Raw genomic sequence first — 19,062 nt, forward strand, 5'->3', positions numbered from 1 at the left:
GCATTGCTTGTTAGGGAAAATATTACAGCAGTGCTCAGGCAGGACAGATTAGAGGGCTTGTCTACTGAGTCCTTGTGGGTGGAGCTGAGAAACAGGAAATGTATGGCCACATTAGTGGGATTGTATTACAGACCACCCAATAGTCAAAGAGAATTGGAAGTGCAAATCTGCAGAGAGATAGAAGGCAACTGCAGGAAACATAAAGTTGTGGTGGTAGGGGATTTTAGTTTTCCATATATTGATTGGGTCTCCCATACTGTTTCGGGTCTAGATGGTTTAGAGTTTGTAAAAATGTGTTCAGGAAAGTTTTCTAAATCAATATGTAGAGGGACCAACTAGAGGGGATGCAATATTGGATCTCCTGTTAGGAAACGAGTTAGGACACGTGACAGAAGTCTGTGTAGGGGAGCACTTTGGTTCCAGTGATCATAATACCATTAGTTTCAACTTGATCATGGACAAGGATAGATCTAGTCCTAGGGTTGAGGTTCTGAACTGGAAGAAGGCCAAATTTGAAGAAATGAGAAAGGATCTAAAAAACGTGGATTGGGACAGGTTGTTCTCTGGCATGGATGTGATCGGTAGGTGGGAAGCCTTCAAAGCAGAAATTTTGAGAGTGCAGAATTTGTATGTTCCTGTCAGGATTAAAGGCAAGGTGAATAGGAATAAGGAACCTTGGTTCTCAAGGGATATTGCAACTCTGATAAAGAAGAAGAGGGAGTTGTATGACGTGTATAGGAAGCAGGGAGTAAATAAGGTGCTTGAGGAGTATAAGAAGTGCAAGAAAATACTTAAGAAAGAAATCAGGAGGGCTAAAAGAAGACATGAGGTTGCCTTGGCAGTCAAAATGAAGGATAATCCAAAGAGCTTTTAGAGGTATATTAAGAGCAAATGGATTGTAAAGGATAAAATTGGTCCTCTTGAAGATCAGAGTGGTCGGCTATGCGCGGAACCAAAGGAAATGGGGGAGATCTTAAATAGGTTTTTTGCATCTGTGTTTACTAAGGAAACTGGCATGAAGTCTATGGAATTAAGGGAAACAAGTAGTGAGATCATGGAAACTGTACAGATCGAAAAGGAGGAGGTCCTTGCTGGCTTGAGGAAAATTAAAGTGGATAAATCCCCGGGACCTGACAGAGTATTCCCTCGGACCTTGAAGGAGACTAGTGTTGAAATTGCAGGGGCCCTGGCTGAAATATTTAAAATGTCGCTGTCTACAGGTGAGGTGCCGGAGGATTGGAGAGTGGCCCATGTTGTTCCGTTGTTTAAAAAAGGATCGAAAAGTAATCCGGGAAATTATTGGCCAGTAAGTTTAACGTCGGTAGTAGGTAAGTTATTGGACGGAGTACTAAGAGACAGAATCTACAAGCATTTCGATAGACAGGGTCTTATTAGGGAGAGTCAACATGGCTTTGTGCGTGGTAGGTCATGTTTGACCAATCTATTGGAGTTTTTCGAGGAGGTTACCAGGAAAGTGGATGAAGGGAAGGCAGTGGATATTGTCTACATGGACTTCAGTAAGGCCTTTGACAAGGTCCTGCATGGGAGGTTAGTTAGGAAAATTCATTCGCTAGGTATACATGGAGAGGCGGTAAATTGGATTAGACATTGGCTCGATGGAAGAAGCCAGAGAGTGGTGGTAGAGAATTGCTTCTCTGAGGGGAGGCCTGTGACTAGTGGTGTGCCACAGGGATCAGTGCTGGGTCCATTGTTATTTGGCATCTATATCAATAATCTGGATGATAATGTGGTAAATTGGATCAGCAAATTTGCTGATGATACAAAGATTGGAGGTGTAGTAGACAGTGAGGAAGGTTTTCAGAGCCTGCAGAGGGACTTGGACCAGCTGGAAAAATGGGCTAAAAAATGGCAGATGGAGTTTAATACTGACAAGTGTGAGGTATTGCACGTTGGAAGGACAAACCAACGTAGAACATACAGGGTTAATGGTAAGGCACTGAGGAGTGCAGTGGAACAGAGGGATCTGGGAATACAGATACAAAATTCCCTAAAAGTGGTGTCACAGGTAGATAGGGTTGTAAAGAGAGCTTTTGGTACATTGACCTTTATTAATCAAAGTATTGAGTATAAGAGCTGGAATGTTATGATGAGGTTGTATAAGGCATTGATGAGGCCGAATCTGGAGTATTGTGTTCAGTTTTGGTCACCAAATTACAGGAAGGATATAAATAAGGTTGAAAGAGTGCAGAGAAGGTTTACAAGAATGTTGCCGGGACTTGAGAAACTCAGTTACAGAGAAAGGTTGAATAGGTTGGGACTTTATTCCCTGGAGCGTAGAAGAATGAGGGGAGATTTGATAGAGGTACATAAAATTATGATGGGTATAGATAGAGTGAATGCAAGCAGGCTTTTTCCACTGAGGCAAGGGGAGAAAAAAACCAGAGGACATGGGTTTTGGGTGAGGGGGGAAAAGTTTAAAGGGAACATTAGTGGGGGCTTCTTTACGCAGAGAGTAGTGGGAGTATGGAATGAGCTGCCAGACGAGGTGGTAATTGCGGGTTCTTTTTTAACATTTAAGAATAAATTGGACAGATACATGGATGGGAGGTGTATGGAGGGGTATGGTCCGTGTGCAGGTCGGTGGGACTGGGCAGAAAATGGTTCAGCACAGCCAAGAAGGGCCAAAAGGCCTGTTTCTGTGCTGTAGTTTCTATGGTTTCTAACTTTAGATAGGATGCATTTAGAGTATTGCATTTAGTTCTGGTTGCCCCATTATAGGAAGGATGTCATGGCTTGCCTAGACAGGCTGCCCCGCAAATCCCCGGCACTTGGAGAAATTTTCAGGTTTGCTGATGGTATCAAGTCACATGAGATCATGAGTATGGAGAAGGATATAGAGACTTCAAGGAGAAATGGACAATTTGACTGAGTTTATGAGACTACAAGATGGAATAATATGTGGAAAAGTCCAAATCATCCAGTTTGTTGAGCGTACCAGAAAAGCAGAGTTCAAAGAAGTTGAAGTTCAAAGAGACCTATGTGTGTTTGTCCTGTCCTGAAGGCAGCCTGCCCTGGGGTTGGCAGATGTGTGTGTGCACGTGCATGCATGCTGGCAGGTGGGAGGTGTAAACGGGGCTTGTCTTGCATTGTTTTGTTGCTGTTGTTCCATTGTTGTTGTGGTTATTGTTGCGTCTTTCTGCTCCCATTTCCTACGTTCTTGTATGAAATTGCATGATCTGTTGCCGAAGTGTTGCTCACAGACTGTACCCCACTTTGTTTTGCGGATGACTGCAGTGTGTAGGCCTAGAGGATGATTGGACCCCTGAGACCCACAAGTACGAAAGGTGGCAGGTCAGATGGAGAATGATCGACGCCAATGTTATATATTCCTATGCCATCTATTTTATTCCTCCAGAGCCTTGCACCGTAGAAGAATTCTCCTGTTACAATTGTGAACTTGTCATCCAATAACATCCATTATTTACGTATATATTCCAATCTTTTCAGAATCCAATTTCTCTTGGATTATCAAACACAGAGCTGCACAGTGAAGTAGCTTTATGCAATTGATACTTAAACCTTATTCAATTTTAGACTAAAAACAAAACCTTTATCAAAATAAAATGTGACACATGAACCGTGGTCTATTTGCTGACTGTGTCAAAGGACAGATGACCTGATAGTCATATTATGACAAGTCTAGGGTGGTGCCTATTTACTCCTGTCTTCACAGTCGAGCATCATGATTGAAAAGGATGTTCCTTCTATCTAAGCAACACACATCAAAGTTGCTGGTGAACGCAGCAGGCCAGGCAGCATCTCTAACTCTTACTAACTCTTCCTTCAGTTAGTCCTGACGAAGGGTCTCGGCCTGAAACGTTGACTGTACCTCTTCCTAGAGATGCTGCCTGGCCTGCTGCGTTCACTAGCAACTTTGATGTGTGTTGCTTGAATTGCCAGCATCTGCAGAATTCCTGTTGTTTGCGTTCCTTCTATCTACATTTTATTGTGTGCATTTGCTAAATCAACAATTTTATCCTCTTGATTTGACTAAGCTAATATATACCTATTTGATATTTAGCCTAATTTCAACGTGAAACTTGTCACAAAACAACTTGTTTGAGAATTTCCATGCAAAGTTTGTTAAAACTGGATTAATGAGATTTTTTTAGTTACCATTCCTTTATCTGCTTATTCTTTCAATGAATTAACAACAAAATGTTATAAAACAATTTGCAAGTGTTTTAGTAGAGATATCTCACATCATGATATTAGAGGAATAGGCCATTCTTTTCATATTTTACTAGAAATAAGGTAGAGAGAAGTTAAAATACAAGCTGTTGCCTTACGAAATTGATAGAAGTGACACATTACTTACAAGGCACAGATGCAAGGTAACAGATGCATGGTGTAGACCTTGTAAAAAGGGTGGTTCACAACCCACACCTGCTGCAAGATATCTCATTGCCCTGCATTTATCTTATTTGTATCTGTAAGGATGAACTTGCATCGACATTGCCTTCAGCAAGAACTCCATAGCACCAGAGCTTTGCACAACATAACTTAGCTATGCAGGTGGCCAAAGCAAGCTCCCCTCCTGAAGCAGACAATGAAACTTCTGATGGATTGCAAAGTCTCACCTCCAGCTTTATTGGTCGGTCAAGTGTTCTGAGTTTTTTCAATGTTTCTAAATAGCCCTGACATTTAAAGATTTAAAAATCAAATAAAACCCCCCAAAAAACTTAAAAGCACTTCAAACAAGTTTTAACTGTTTAAAAAAAACACGAAAGCAAATTCAAATGATTTTAAAATGTCACCTGCTGTAATTCCTCACCTTTCTTCCTTGTAGACACATCTCTACAGAAATAAAAGAACCAAGAGATCCTACAAGAGGATTTGCCTGGTGATGATCTGTGAAAAGGTTCCAAAGCAACTATTTCACATGGCACAGCTGGATTCTATAAGGAATTGGCTAGGATGTTTGGGACTTCCGATTTTACCCAGAAGCACCAAGCTTGGTGCTACCTTTGTTCAGAAGTGGCTGCTGTTCTGGGCAGAACCGCTGGCATTCGCCTGTAAATGATAACAGTCTTTACCTGGATCAGGAATTCTCTCTGTCTAAAGCTTGGACATTGTGATTTTTTTATATATAACAGTTTTAATTTCATGATCCACAGAATGCTGGAGGAACTCAGCAGGCCAGGCAGCATCTATGGAAAAGAGTACAGTTGCCTTTTCAGGCCAAGACCCAGTCCTGATGAAGGGATTGTGTGTCCAAGTCCATAGGACCCTCAAAGCTGCTGTGCAGGTTGACTCTGTGGTTAAGAAGGCATATGGTGCATTGGCCTTCATCAACCATGAGATTGAGTTTAAGAGCTGAGAGGTAATGTTACAGCTATATAGGACCCTGGTCAGACCCCACTTGGAGTACTGTGCTCAGTTCTGGTCTCCTCACTACAAGGAGGATGTGGGAGCTATAGAAAGGGTGCAGAGGAGATTTACAAGGATGTTGCCTGGATTGGGGAGCATGCCTTATGAGAATAGGTTGAGTGAACTCGGCTTTTTCTCCTTGGAGTGGCGGAGGATGAGAGGTGACCTGATAGAGGTGTATAAGATGATGAGAGGCATTGATCGTGTGGATAGTCAGAGGCTTTTTCCCAGGGCTGAAATGGCTAGCACAAGAGGGCAGAGTTCTAAGATGTTTGGAAGCAGGTACAGAGGAGATGTCAGGGGTAAGTTTCTTTTACACAGAGGGTGGTGAGTGCATGGAATGGGCTGCCGGCAACAGTGGTGGAGGCAGATAAGATAGGGTCTTTTAAGAGACTCCTGGATAGGTACATGGAGCTTAGAGAAATAGAGGACTATGGATAACCCAAGGTAATTTCTGAAGTGTGTGCGTGCTCGGCACAGCATTGTGGGCCGAAGGGCCTGTATTGTGCAGTAGGGTTTCTATGTTTCTATGTTTTTTTATTTGAATAGGTTTTGATAGTAATTTAGCATGGTGTATTTGGAGATTATTGCATCTTACCTAAGTCAATAAGTAACTGAAAAACTGCGAATGATAAGCTTATGTTTGGCATTGGTATCGAGGAATACAGAGTTACAGTATAGGCCAAGAATGGTTTAATTTAAAAGCCAAAAAGTCTGAGGTGCCTAATAGCTATTCATTTGTCTTCTTTGGCTGCAGACAAACTTATAAAAATGGTAAACATCACAGACAAAAGCAGGTATGAGAACAAGAAGGGCAAATCAATGGTGGAGTCAAGAACCAAGAAAACGGTACAGGACGAAAGCCTTGGATGGTCGCAAGCCCAGCTGTGAAAGGAGGTTTGGGCATCGGTGACAGAAGCACCAACAGAAGCTCCAAAGACCTTATCCCTAGGAGAGGAAGGATCTTCACCTAGCTGACGCATGAAGTTGTGTGGTGAAAGCCGCAAGTCCATGGATGCCACAGGGCTGATCAACCTTCTATCGTCCGGCAAGAGAGGTTGCCCAAAGAACACATGGCGACGCAATCTTGAAGCTGACACCAAGAACACAGGCAACATGAAAGATGGGCCCAGGGCAGAGGACTCTGGCAAGCTGTTGTCTGTGGTGATGTGTTAGCTAATTAACTAGCCAAGAAAGTCTTCCAAAATAAAATAAAATGTCCCCCTTCATAAATGTAAGAGACGAATGTGCATGGAAGCTGTGCTTCAGCTTTGTTAATCTGTGTTACCTGTCATAAAAACAACTAGAGCCAGATCTAGAACCCAGAGAGAACCAGTGAGAATATAGATTATGTTACTTCTCTGACTTCACTTCAGGTTCATAGCCAGCTATGCGAATTAGCTTTCTGCTTATATATTCATGAATGAATTGAGGGACACCCATTTTGTAAGAAACAAGCAACACCCAAACAGTCATCATTAAAGACGCTGACCATGGAAAGGTTAACGTGTTCCTGCATCACTATTTTCCCAAGATGCAAGATCTCAAAGATCCACACACAAAATGCTGGAGGAACCCAGCACCTCAGGCAGCATCTGTGGGAAAAAGTAAATAGTCAACATTTCAGGCCAAGACCCTTCTTCAGGACTGAGAGGGAATGGGGAAGGTGCCAGAAAGAATCTGATAGGAGAGGTGATTGGACCATAGGGGAAAGGGAAGGTGGAGGGGACCCAGGGTGAATTAATAGGCAAGTGAGAAGTAGTGAAAGATCAGAGTGGGGAAGGGGTGGGGGTGAAATTGTTCACCAGAAGGAGAAATCAGGTTGGAGGGTACCCATATGGAATACAAGGTGCTGCTTCTCCACTCTGAGGGTGATCTCATCTTGGCGCAACAGCAGGCCCTGGATCGACATGTCAGAATGGGAATCGGAGTTAAAATGTTTGGCTACCGAGACATCCTGCTTATGCCGGATGGTGCAGAAGTGCTCGACGAAGTGGCCTCCATTTTACAATGGATCTCACCAATGCAGCAGTGGACACAATAGATGATCCCAGCAGGTTTGCAGGTGATGTGTTGCCTTGCCTGGAAGGACTGTTTGGGGCCTTGAATGGAGGTGTAGATGCAGGTGTAGCACTGGGACTGTTTGCACAGATAAGTGCCCGGAGGGAGATTAGTCATGAGGGACGAGTGGACAAGGGAATCGCAGAGGGAGCAATCCCTGAGGAAAGCAGACGGGGATGTCAAGATATGTTTAATGGTAGGATCCCTTTGGAGATGGTGGAAGTTGCAGAAAATAATGTGTTTCATGCAGAGGCTGATGGGGTGGTAGGTAAGGACTGGAGTTGTCTGTCACTAACATGGCGGCAGGAAGATGGGGTGAGCATGGGTATTTGGGAAATGGAGGAGATGAGGGTGAGCATCAATAGTAGAGGGAGAGACCCTCCGTTCTTTAAAGAAGGAGGGAACCCCCATCTTTAAAGAAGGAGGATATCTTTGATGTCCCGGAATGGATAGCCACAACCTGGGAGCAAGACGCGGCAGAGGCAAAGAGGCAGAGGCAGAGGCAGTTTATAAACGATTGTCTCCAGAGACGGAGACAGAGAGATCAAAAAAGGGGAGGGAGGTATCGGAAATGGACCAAGTGAACTTAAGGGCAGAGTGGAAGTCAGAGGCAAAATTGACGAGCTCAGCATGGGTTCATGAGCAGTGCCAATGCAGTCATCAATGTAGTGGAGGAAGAGTTGTGGAATAAAAGATTGTCAATATCAAAGATTGCAGCCACCCACTGCTAGCACTCTCCTCACCTGCCTCTGTCAATGTGTTCAATATAGGAACAGAAGTGAATCATCCAGGATGTCAAACTAGTATTGTCAAAGATTAGATCAATGCTGATTAATATCTTAAATCATTCTTAAAATCTCAATTATACATCCCTTATCATTCTTGTCTAACAAAATATAAACCTCAATTTTTTAATGTTTTCTATCCAAGTTGGGTGGCGGGGTGGAGATACATCTCTACCAAAGAAGGTGTAAGGTGTTCCTTCCCTCCTTTAGCCCGCAGGTTACCCTTGGGCAAGGTGTAGCACGTGCTTGACCCCGCCCACCCCCACAATTAGGGTCACGTGAAGGCATGGGAGTAGGTGGTGGATGGTTGTATGAACAGCCATTGCATATCACAAGTCCTGGCTATGTGACCACTGACATCAGGCAGAAAGTCTTTGAACGGTATTGATAATGGCTGGGTCACCCGTCTGGTAAAGATACAGTCCAGAAGAAGGCAATAGCAAAACATTTCAGTAGAAAAATTTGCCAAGAACCATCATGATCATGGAAAGACCATGACTGCCTTTGTGGTACGACATGGCACATAATGAATGATCCAGTCCAGGGGCAGAGCATAAGTGATCTCAGCCAAGAGATGAATGGCATAATCAGTCTTATCCCATTCATTTGATGATGTTCAAAGTTCAAAGGAAATTTACTATTAAAGCACATATATGTCACCATATACAACCCTGAGATTCATTTTCTTGTGGGCATACTCAATAAATTCATAATAGAATAATACCGAGAACAGAATCAATGAAAGACTGCAACAACTTGGGCATTCGGCCAGTGTGCAAAAGACAAAGAACTGTACAAATACAAACAGAAATAAATAATAATCATATATAAGGGGGTTTCGATTTTTATGTTACTGCAGAGGCTAATTAAAATGGCGTCTTTGTTATGTTAACCTGGGGAAGGCGGCTTTGTCGTGCTTTAACGCTGAAAAGAGTTTGCGCTAACAGTTTGTTTTACTTTAAAATAAAGATAAGAGAGTGCTATTAACCAATTGGGATAGTTGTTATGATTTTGGTGTATTTGAAGATACTGTATGTGCGGGGTTTTGGGGGCAGAAGGCGGGAGAGCGAGACAGAGGATGGACCAGGTGCTGTGAGTCCGCTAACGGGGTCGAACCCCGAGCGGGACGTTCGGCAAGGAGACGGAGACGGATTCGTGTGGAGCGTCTGGTCGACCACCGTTGTTGGTCCCAGGCGGCCGGTCGAGGTGGTCCGAGGGGTCGCAGGGTGAAAAAGAAGGTCCTTGAGCTCCAACGGGTTTTTTGTGCACGAAGAGATTGAACTTTGATAAGTGTGGCGCCTTTTATATTTTATTCTCTTTTAATTATATAGTTCCAGTAATATCTATAAACTGTATATCTTTTAATTGCATCTGGTGTATTGCCTGTTATCTGGGCGGGGTGGGGTACCTCACACAGCATCCACACAAACTATTACCCAGTTTGGCGGGGCCGAGGTTGTTTCCCTAGACGACAGCGAGCCGAGCGACCCTGAGGGTGGCCAGGGGGGCTACACATGAATAAATAAGCACTAAATATCGAGGACGTGAGATGAAGAGTCCTTGAAAGTGAGTCCATAGGTTGTGGGAACATCTCAACAATGCGACAAGTGAAGTTGAGTGAAGGTAACCCCTCTGGTTCAAGAGCCTGATGGTTGAGGAGTAATAACTGTTTCTGTACCTGGTGCTGTGAGTCCTGAGGCTCCTGTGTCTTTTTTCTGATGGCAGCAGCGAGAAGAGAGGATGTCCTGGGCAGTGAGGATCCCTGATGATGGATGCTGCTTTCCCACGACACCGCTTTGTGTAGATGTGCTCAATGGTGGGGAAGGCTTTACTCACGACGGCCTGGGCAGTATCCACTACAATTTATAAGATTTTACTTTCAAGGACATTGGTGTTTCCATACCAGGCTGTGATGAAGCCAGTCAATATGCTCTCTACCACACATCTATGGAAGTTTGTCAAAGTTTTAGTGATTACCTTAGTTTTAATTCTCTTTATATTTATTATTATTCTCTACATATTGAACTATTTTAATGTAAGTTTAATAATTTGTATATAATTTTTATTGTACTTCACCATTTAAATCAATTTGAACCTTATCTGAGGCTGATTCAAGGCCTATTCTGAACAGGCTTGACAACCAGACCTTGTGTTTGATTAACACAAATGGCAAGTTCAGCCAAAAGAAAAATACAGTGGATGAGTCAAATTGAACACAATCTGACCCATCATTTGCACTTTCACATGATCTCTATTATTCTTCACAAGATGACCGAGAAACGTATCATCATGTAATTTAGGCTTAACAAACAAGCAGACTAATTAATTGATAAGTGAATAAGTAACCAGCAGCATGACGCAGTGCATGTTGCATTCCTATTTAAACTTATTGATGTCTTGAGCTAGCAGAAAACAATAGAACAGTCAGCAGCCTAGAGCTAAACCATAATATCACTTAAGTAGCAGTTTTATGTTCATTTTCACCTGCTAGGCTAAGAAGGGGATTTCTGAAACAACCAAAGTCCAAGGAAATTTAAGTGATGGTAATAATTGCAACAAAATTACAAAACATGTATCTTTTTTTTTGCCCAAATCACAATGAGTTGCTTGTCTTTGAGTTGAATGGCTTGCCTCATCTGCAATGGTAGTTGACATGAAAATAACATAAAAATAAATAGACATATTTTCCAGAACGTGAGGCTGTTTTTATTAAATCTCTTTGGGCAGAATTATGGAAACTAATATGATTCCTATATATTAAGCAAGAATGCTTGGGTGCTTCAGTGTACAGACAGAAGTAAAGCTGTTCAGAAATTAATGTCATGTGACTTTTCAAAATGAGAATTAGGTTGTGTTGAAGATACAGTATCACCTCAAAATCTTCTTAGCTTTTCCCATTGATGGATGAAAATTAATTCTTGTGGTGTTTTCATGTTAGCACTTACGTGTTTCATCTCGTTCATGCTTGTTACACCCCTTGTCTGTCGCAGTTACCACAGGCTCCATTTCCCGCTGGGTGGCACTTTGGGTCTCCTTCTGTTTCTTTGCCAGTTTCCTTTGGATATGCAGGGAAATAAAGACAGTTCAGCACTTTGAAAGTGACTTTATCAAAAAACCACCTTAGCAAACAATATTTGATGATAGCAAGAATTATATTAACTACAGGAAAGAATTATCACCACATAAAAGAGCTTATTTAAATCTGAAACTGCACGTGATTTTTTTCTTTGAGGACCAACAACTAAGGATGTATATCGGATATGACTAGAATAACTATAATATTCTATTGTCAATCTTTTAGGCTGGCAAATTTCTTCAGACGTACTGTGGAGAGCATTCTAACCGGCTGCATCACAGTCTGGTATGGCAGAGGGCAGGGGGCATTGCACATGATCAAAATAAGCTGCAGAAAGTTGTGAACTCAGTCAGTTCCCTCACGGGCACGAGCCTCCCCAACATCCAGAACATCTTTAAGGAGCGATGTCTCAAAAAGGCGGCATCCATCATTCAGGACATGGATTCTTCTCATTGCTACCAGCAAGGACGAGGTACAGGAACCTGAAGACCCACTGTCAATGATTTCCTTCTGCTATCAGATCTCTGAATGGACATTGAACCCACAAACGCTACCTCACTACTTTTTATTTGCACTACTTATTTAATTTAAATATTATATAACATATTAAACCTGATTTTGATTCTGAGTCTCCTAATTCACAAAATAGCTTTAAAAGAGGTGAATTGTTAAGTCACCACAAACTCCATCTTTCTGAATGATTATTCTCTGCATTTGGCTGAAATGCAGCATTAAATTTTTTTGACACACCTATTGGAAAATATCAAATCTCTGCTGGTTTATATGTTTAGGGCTTTCAGCTGTGGGAAGATTCTGTAAAAAATACCTGGCACATCATGGGGACAGAACTGTGGGCTTGACTTAGGAAATTCAAACACACCTTTCTTTCTTCTCAGAGATTAGTGGATTTTGCTGAGACACTACATTTTTACAGTGGGGAATAATTAGTTGAATACTTTTGCACATAACCATTTTACCACAAAAATGGTTATGTACAAGAGTAAGCAGGGTCAGCAAATTTGTGGATGACACCAAGATTGTGGGTGAACAGGGAGGAAGGCTACCAAAGTTTGCAACAAGATTTGGGCCAACTGGTAAAATTAGGTGAAAAATGGCAGATGGAATTCCTGCAGATAAATGTGAGGTGTTGTACCTGGCGAGAAACATTAGGTAGGACTTATACTGTGAAGAGAATGGCATCAGGGAGTGCAACAGAACTGAGGAATCTGGGAAAACAGGTCCATAATTCCTTTAAAGTAACATCACAGATGAATAGGGTAATAAAGAAAGCTTTTGGCACATTGGCCTTCTTAAGTCAAAGTACTGAATAGAGGAGTTGGGATGTTAAGTTGAAGTTGTACAAGATTTTGGTGAAGTCATATTTGGAGTATTGTTTGAAGTTCTGATCACCTACCTAAAGGAAAGACATCGATAAGATTGAAAGAATGCAGAGAAAATTTTACAAGGATGTTGCTGGGACTTAAGGACGTGATTTATCATGATTTATAGGAAAAGGTTGAATAAGTTAGATCATTATTCTCTGAAGCATAGGAAATTGGGGGGGCAGGAGGTTTTGATAGAGATATTCAAAATCATGAGGCGTGTAGATAGGGTAGGTGCAAGCAAGCTTTTTTATTTACTGAGGTTGGTGAGATTAGAACTAGAGGTCATAGGTTAAGGGTGAAAGATGAAATATTTAAGGGGATCCTGAGGGAACACTTCTTCACTCAGAGGGTAGTGAGAGTGTGAAATGACCTGCCAGCAGAATTGGTGCATGTGGGTTTGATTGTAATATTTAAGAGAAGTTTGGATGTACATAAGTGGGAGGCTTATGGAATGGAAGGGCTATGATCCAGGTACAGATTAGTGAGACTAGGCAGACTAACAATTTGGCATGGATTGAATGGGCTGAATGCTCTGTTTTTATGCTGCAGTGGTATGTGACTCTATGGCTGTATTTGACTAAAGTACTGACTCTGTTCATTTCTGTCCTCTATTCCTTCAGTGTGCAATATTGTCACTGAAAGCAGAGTGCGAGAGAGCCATTATCTTATTAAAGTATTATTAAATGGTTTGGAATTTCACCTAAAATGTATATCATGGGAAATTTATTTGAGAGAAAACATTTTCTCTCCACTGGGCAATGTTCTCGCATAATTGACTGACCCCAATTTAACCTAACTGATTTTCATTCCATGGAAAATATAAAAAACTATCAATTTGCACTGTCAGATTGCCAGATGGTGAAGGCAAAACTCTTTCAAGGAAAATTCTCCTCGATTTATCTTCTGTTTTCTCTGTTATCTCTCTCACTTTATTACTCAGTCTCTGCATCAGACTGCTGTGGTTGTTCTTTTTGACTTCCATAATTCTGAGCATAAATTGCACTCTGAGCATAACTACATAATAATTAAAAAACAGACTGTGAAAGAAATATTTTTGGAGGGCAAAGCAGTGGGCATTCCACTTAGAATGTGACGGTGTTGTTAAACAAAATGCCAGCCACAAATCAAAGATGTGTGGTGTAGATTGTGTTGAGCACATACTGATTCCAATAACCTTGCTGCCATTAAATCATCTATGCTTTCTTCCTATATTGCTCACAATATGTGATGCCAACACAATTCAGCAGTACTGCAAAATGTATGAGTTTATATATACATTGATATAACTAGGTGCTGGTCAAGTAATCAGGCATTTCACATACTGCCACCATAATCTCATCATATTTATCGCAGCTCCTTTACTGGCCCTGATAGATCAGTGGCACTATCAATCATATATTTTGCTCTGATATTTTTAGCTTAACATTGTCATAGATAACTCCCTGATAAATTGGCCCACAGAGAGATAAATGCAGCCACGAAATTTATGGAATGCATACATGAAAGTAATTACAATTATTTAGCAGCAAATACTGTAACTGTTGTAATTTGTGCAAAACATGGTAGACAATTTGCTAAGGCTGAGAAAAAAAAGCTCCCGGCTGTTGTGTTCCATGCCTGTGACTATGATGAACTGATACCAAGGCTTGGCCTACTATGGGCTGCATTGGAATTCAGATTTAAGGACTCATTTTGGTTTGAAATGTTGTTGCTTACTTCTATTGTTTGCATGATTTGTGTTTTTTCTCCTTACTCTGTGCATTGAATGTTGGTCTTTATTTTATTTTTTTATTGCTTTGTGACTGCCTGTAAGCAAACAAATCTCAAGGTTTTATAATTTATACAGTCTTTGATGATAAGTGTACTTTGAACCTTGAACTTTGAATAGACAATCTTGCCTGGGATGGAGCGGAGAGGGTTCATTTCAGGAAAAACGGTGGGGTATCTGTAATTTGAACTATATTTAAAATTTCTCCTATTCCATGACAATAACTATTTAACATAGTAATCACAATGTTTTATTGTGGGGATCTGGACCACTCCTATTTCAAACTTGTATACATTGGCAATATATTTCATACTCAAGTACATCAAGATGAGCTTAATATATCAAGATTGTGTAATATTTGCAGTTTACTTGTATAAGTTAAAGCAATCACTTTGAATATTGCAGCACATAATAGTTAGCTACATACTAAATTTCACCTTTACTGCTGATTTAATAAGGCTGCCATTGTTCTTGACATTATTCATAACATTGGGAACACTGAGAATTCAGTACTTTTAGGACTTTGCAAACCACTACATTCTCTATACAAGCACCCATATATCATTTCAGTCTCCAACTTTTTTTTTGCTGACCTGTTAGCTGCATCCCATTGTACAACTGATGTCAGAACCTTTCCAATAAGTTTTCTGTTCCAAACCTATCAGTAAGTTACTATAGGTAAAATAATCTCTGTTTTCTAATGGCATTAATTTTTCAAGACAGGTACTTCAGTGCTTTACTGTGGGAAGGCTGCAGTGTCAGAATCTTTAACTTTCTGTATGAGATTTTAAATTGAAGCCCACTCTGCAAAATTTAAAAGCCTTGATTGTTATTTGAAGAACAGTGGGGGAGTTAACTTGATGAATCCCAAAATAGATGATCTGGTATTAACACACTGCTGTATGTGGAATCTTGCTGTGCAGGGATACTTACTATATTGTAATTGTGTTGACATTATAAAAGGTACTTCATTGACTGTAAGGTGCTTTGGGGGCAGAAAAGGCACTTTATGAAAGCAAGTCTTCTTCTCTTCTCAGTTAATTTGCATGGTATAATCACTTATTACAAAGGCAGGCTGCTTTTTGCATTGAGAATTATTGTTGATATTTCTCAACAACAAAGCTTATAAATATTTCTTCAATTTCTGAAGTTCAAGTTCACACATCTGCAATTCATGTTCAATCTGTATCCTTTGTTAAAAATCATCTTCACATTAACAATTTCCTAGGCTTTGTTATGAAAGAAAATCTATGCCTATTCCATACCCTCCCTCTCAGGGGTAACCTAATGAGTGCTAAATTTTGGCCATTGCTTCTTCAATTCTCTTCATTCTCTGTTTACAGAACTATAGACTTAATAACCAGTCTGCTTTTATAATTCTTCACAAATAACTGGCTCTTTAACTGAATTAAGCTTCTCCACTAAAGCTGAATTAACCATTAACCATTAACCCAATCCACTAAAGCTGAATTAACCATTAACCATTAACCCAATCCCTCTTGACTATTCTTTCTGCTTTTGCAGTTTGTGGAAAGGCCACCCTGCATATAAAAGTCAGAGCATGACATGTTTGAATCATCACATGCTTATTATAAGAGCCTGAGAGAGTTAAACAACACTGGCATTGTTCATTCTTCCAATAGTAATTTCTATTAGATTCATAGAGCAATACAGCAGGGATACAAGGTCTTTCGCCCAAAAATTCTTGTTGTCCATGGTGACCTCACAACTCACCTCAATTTCCAATGTTTGATCCATATCCCTCCAAGCTTTGCCATATATGTACCTATTCAAGTGCTTCTTTACTATGTCTGCCTCAACCACTTTCTCTGGCAGTTTGTCCCATATACTAACCACCCTCTCTGCGAAGATGTTGCCCACCAGATGCCTTTTAAATCTCTATCTTCTAAGCCTATATTTATAACCCCTAATTTTTAGCCCCCCTACCCTGGGGAAAAGACTGTTACCATCCAGAATATCTATGCTGCTTATAGTTTTAAACATTTCTTTAAACATCAAAAAGGGTACCAAATACAGTACTCTAAGTGTTATATCTCAATGCGCAGAGTATAGGAAATCAGGTGGATAATCTTGTGGCACTATTGCAGATCATCAGGTATGATGTTGTAGCCATCACTGAATCATGGCTAAAGGATGGTTGTAGTTGGGAGCTAAATGTCCAAGGTTACACATGGTAACAGAGGGATAGGAAGGTAGGCAGAGGGGGTGGCATGGGTCTGCTGGTAAAGAGTGCCATCAAATCAGTAGAAAGATGTGACATAGGATCAGATGATGTTGAATCCTTATAAGTTGAGTTAAGAAACTGAAAGGGTAAAGGGACCCTTGTGGCAGTTATATACAAGTCTTCCAATAGTAGCTGGGATGTGGACCACAGATTACAACAGGAAATAGAAAAGATGAGCCAAAAGGGCAATATTATGATAGTCATGGGAGATTTCAACATGCAGGTTGATTGAGAAAATTAGGTTGGTAATGGATCTTAAGAAAGTGAGTTTGGTGAATGTTTGTGAGATGGCTTTTTAGAGCAGTTTTTTGTTGAGCCTACTAGAGGATCAGCTATACTGGATTGGGTGTCATGTAATGAACTGGAGGTGATCAGGGAGCTTAAGGTAAAAGAACTCTGAGGAGGCAGCGATCACAATATGATTGAGTTCAGCTTAAAATTTGATAGGGAGAAAATAAGGTCTGACATAGCAATATTTCAGTGGAGTAAAGGAAACAGTGATATGAGAGAAAAATTGGCCAAAGAAACTTGAAAGGAGATGCTGACAGATGACAGCAGAGCAGCAACAGTATGAGTTTCTGGGGAAAATGAGAAGATGCAGGATAGATATATTCCAAAAACAAAGAAATACTTAAATAGCAAAATAGTACAACTGTGGCTGACAAGGAAAGTCAAAGAGAATGTAAAAGCAAAAGAGAAGGCATACAACAAAACAAAAATTAGTGGGAAGATAGAGAATTGGGAAGTTCTTAAAAACCTACAGAGAACAACTGAAAGAGTCATTAGGAGGGAAAAGATGAAATATGAAAGCCAAGTCAGCAAACAATATTAAAGTGGATAGTTAAAGCTTTTTCCAAGTATGTAAAAAAAATAGAGAGATGAGAGTGGATATAGGACTGCTAGAAAATGAGGCTGAGAAATAATAACGGGGGATAAGGAGATGGCAGATGAACTAAATGAGTATTTTGCATCAGTCTTCATTGTGGAAGACACTAGTGGTGTGGTAGATGTTGAAGGGTGTGAGGGATGAGAAGTGAGTGCAGTTACTATTACAATGGAGAAGGTGCTCAAAAAGCTGAGAGACCAAAGGGCACATCACTCACCTGGGCCACGTGCACTCTAGTGTTCTGAAAGCACCAGTGGCAAAGACTGTAATCTTTTAAAAATCATTGGACTCTGGTTCGGTCCCAGAGGAGTGGAAAATTGCAAATGTGATTTCACTCTTGAAGAAAGGAGGAAGGCAGCAGAAAGGAAATTATAAACCAGTTAGCCTGACCTCAGTGGTTGGGAAGATGTTGGAGTCAATTGTTAAGGATAAGGCTATGGAGCACTTGGTGACACAGGACAAGATTGGACAAAATCAGCATGGTTTCCTTAAGGGAAAATCTTGCCTGATGAGCCTGTTAGAATTCTTTAAGGCGATTACAAGTGGGATAGATAAAGGGGATGCAGTGGATGTTTTATATTTGGACTTTTAGAAGGCCTTTGACAAGGTGCCACATACAAGGCTGCTTACCAACCTAAGAGCCCATGGCATTACAGGAAAGTTACTGGCATGGTTAGAGCATTGTCTGATTGGTAAGAGACAGTGAGTGGGAATAAAAAGATCCTTTTCTGGTTGACTGCCGGTGACTAATGGTTTTTCAAGTGGTCATTGTTGGGACCACTTCTTTTTATGCTGTATAACAATGATTTAGATGATGGAATAGAAGGCTTTATTGCCAAGCTTGCAGATGATATGAAGATTAGTGGAGGGGCAGGTAGTGTTGAGAACACTTAGATGATTAGGAGAATGGGCAAGGAAGTGGTAAATGAAATACAATGTTGGAAAATGCATGGTCATGCACTCTTGTAGAAGAAATAAATGAGTAGACTACTAAATGGGGAGAAAATCCAAAAATCTGAGGTGCAAAGGGACTTGGGAGTCCTTGTGCAGAACACCCTGAATGCTAACTTGCAGGTAGAGGCGGTGGTGAGGAAGGCAAGTGCAATGTTAGCATTCATTTCAAGAGGTCTAGAATACAAGAGCAAGGATGTGATGCTGAAGCTTTATAAGGCACTGGTGAGGTCTCAATTTGAGTATTGTTATCAGTTTTGGGCTTCTCATCAGAAAAGACATGGTGGCATTGAAGAGGGTTCAGAGAAGTTTTACAAGGATGATTCCAGGCATGAAAGGGTCATCATTTGAAGAACATTTGATAGCTCTGGGTCTGCACTCGCTGGAATTTAGGAGGATGAGGTGGTGGGGGATATCAATGAAACCTTCCAAATGTTGAAAGACCTAGACACGGTAGGTGTGGAAAGGATGTTTCCCCTGGTGGGGGAGTCTAGGACAAGAGGACACAGCCTCA

At 40.9% G+C, this 19,062-nt stretch overlaps 1 protein-coding gene across 3 annotated transcripts in view; it reads right to left on the minus strand.

The window, feature by feature from the left end:
• LOC140187024 (receptor-type tyrosine-protein phosphatase T) overlaps positions 1 to 19,062 on the minus strand; it is a 1,622,799-nt gene that overhangs the window by 161,523 nt on the left and 1,442,214 nt on the right. For all 3 annotated transcript variants that reach the window (XM_072241892.1, XM_072241901.1, XM_072241888.1), the window contains one exon: positions 11,183 to 11,292. In XM_072241892.1, the coding sequence (XP_072097993.1) occupies positions 11,183 to 11,292 (110 nt within the window). The remainder of the gene's footprint in view (positions 1 to 11,182; positions 11,293 to 19,062) is intronic.

This window comes from Mobula birostris, chromosome 2 (assembly GCF_030028105.1).
Source record: "Mobula birostris isolate sMobBir1 chromosome 2, sMobBir1.hap1, whole genome shotgun sequence".
NCBI lineage: Eukaryota > Metazoa > Chordata > Chondrichthyes > Myliobatiformes > Myliobatidae > Mobula > Mobula birostris.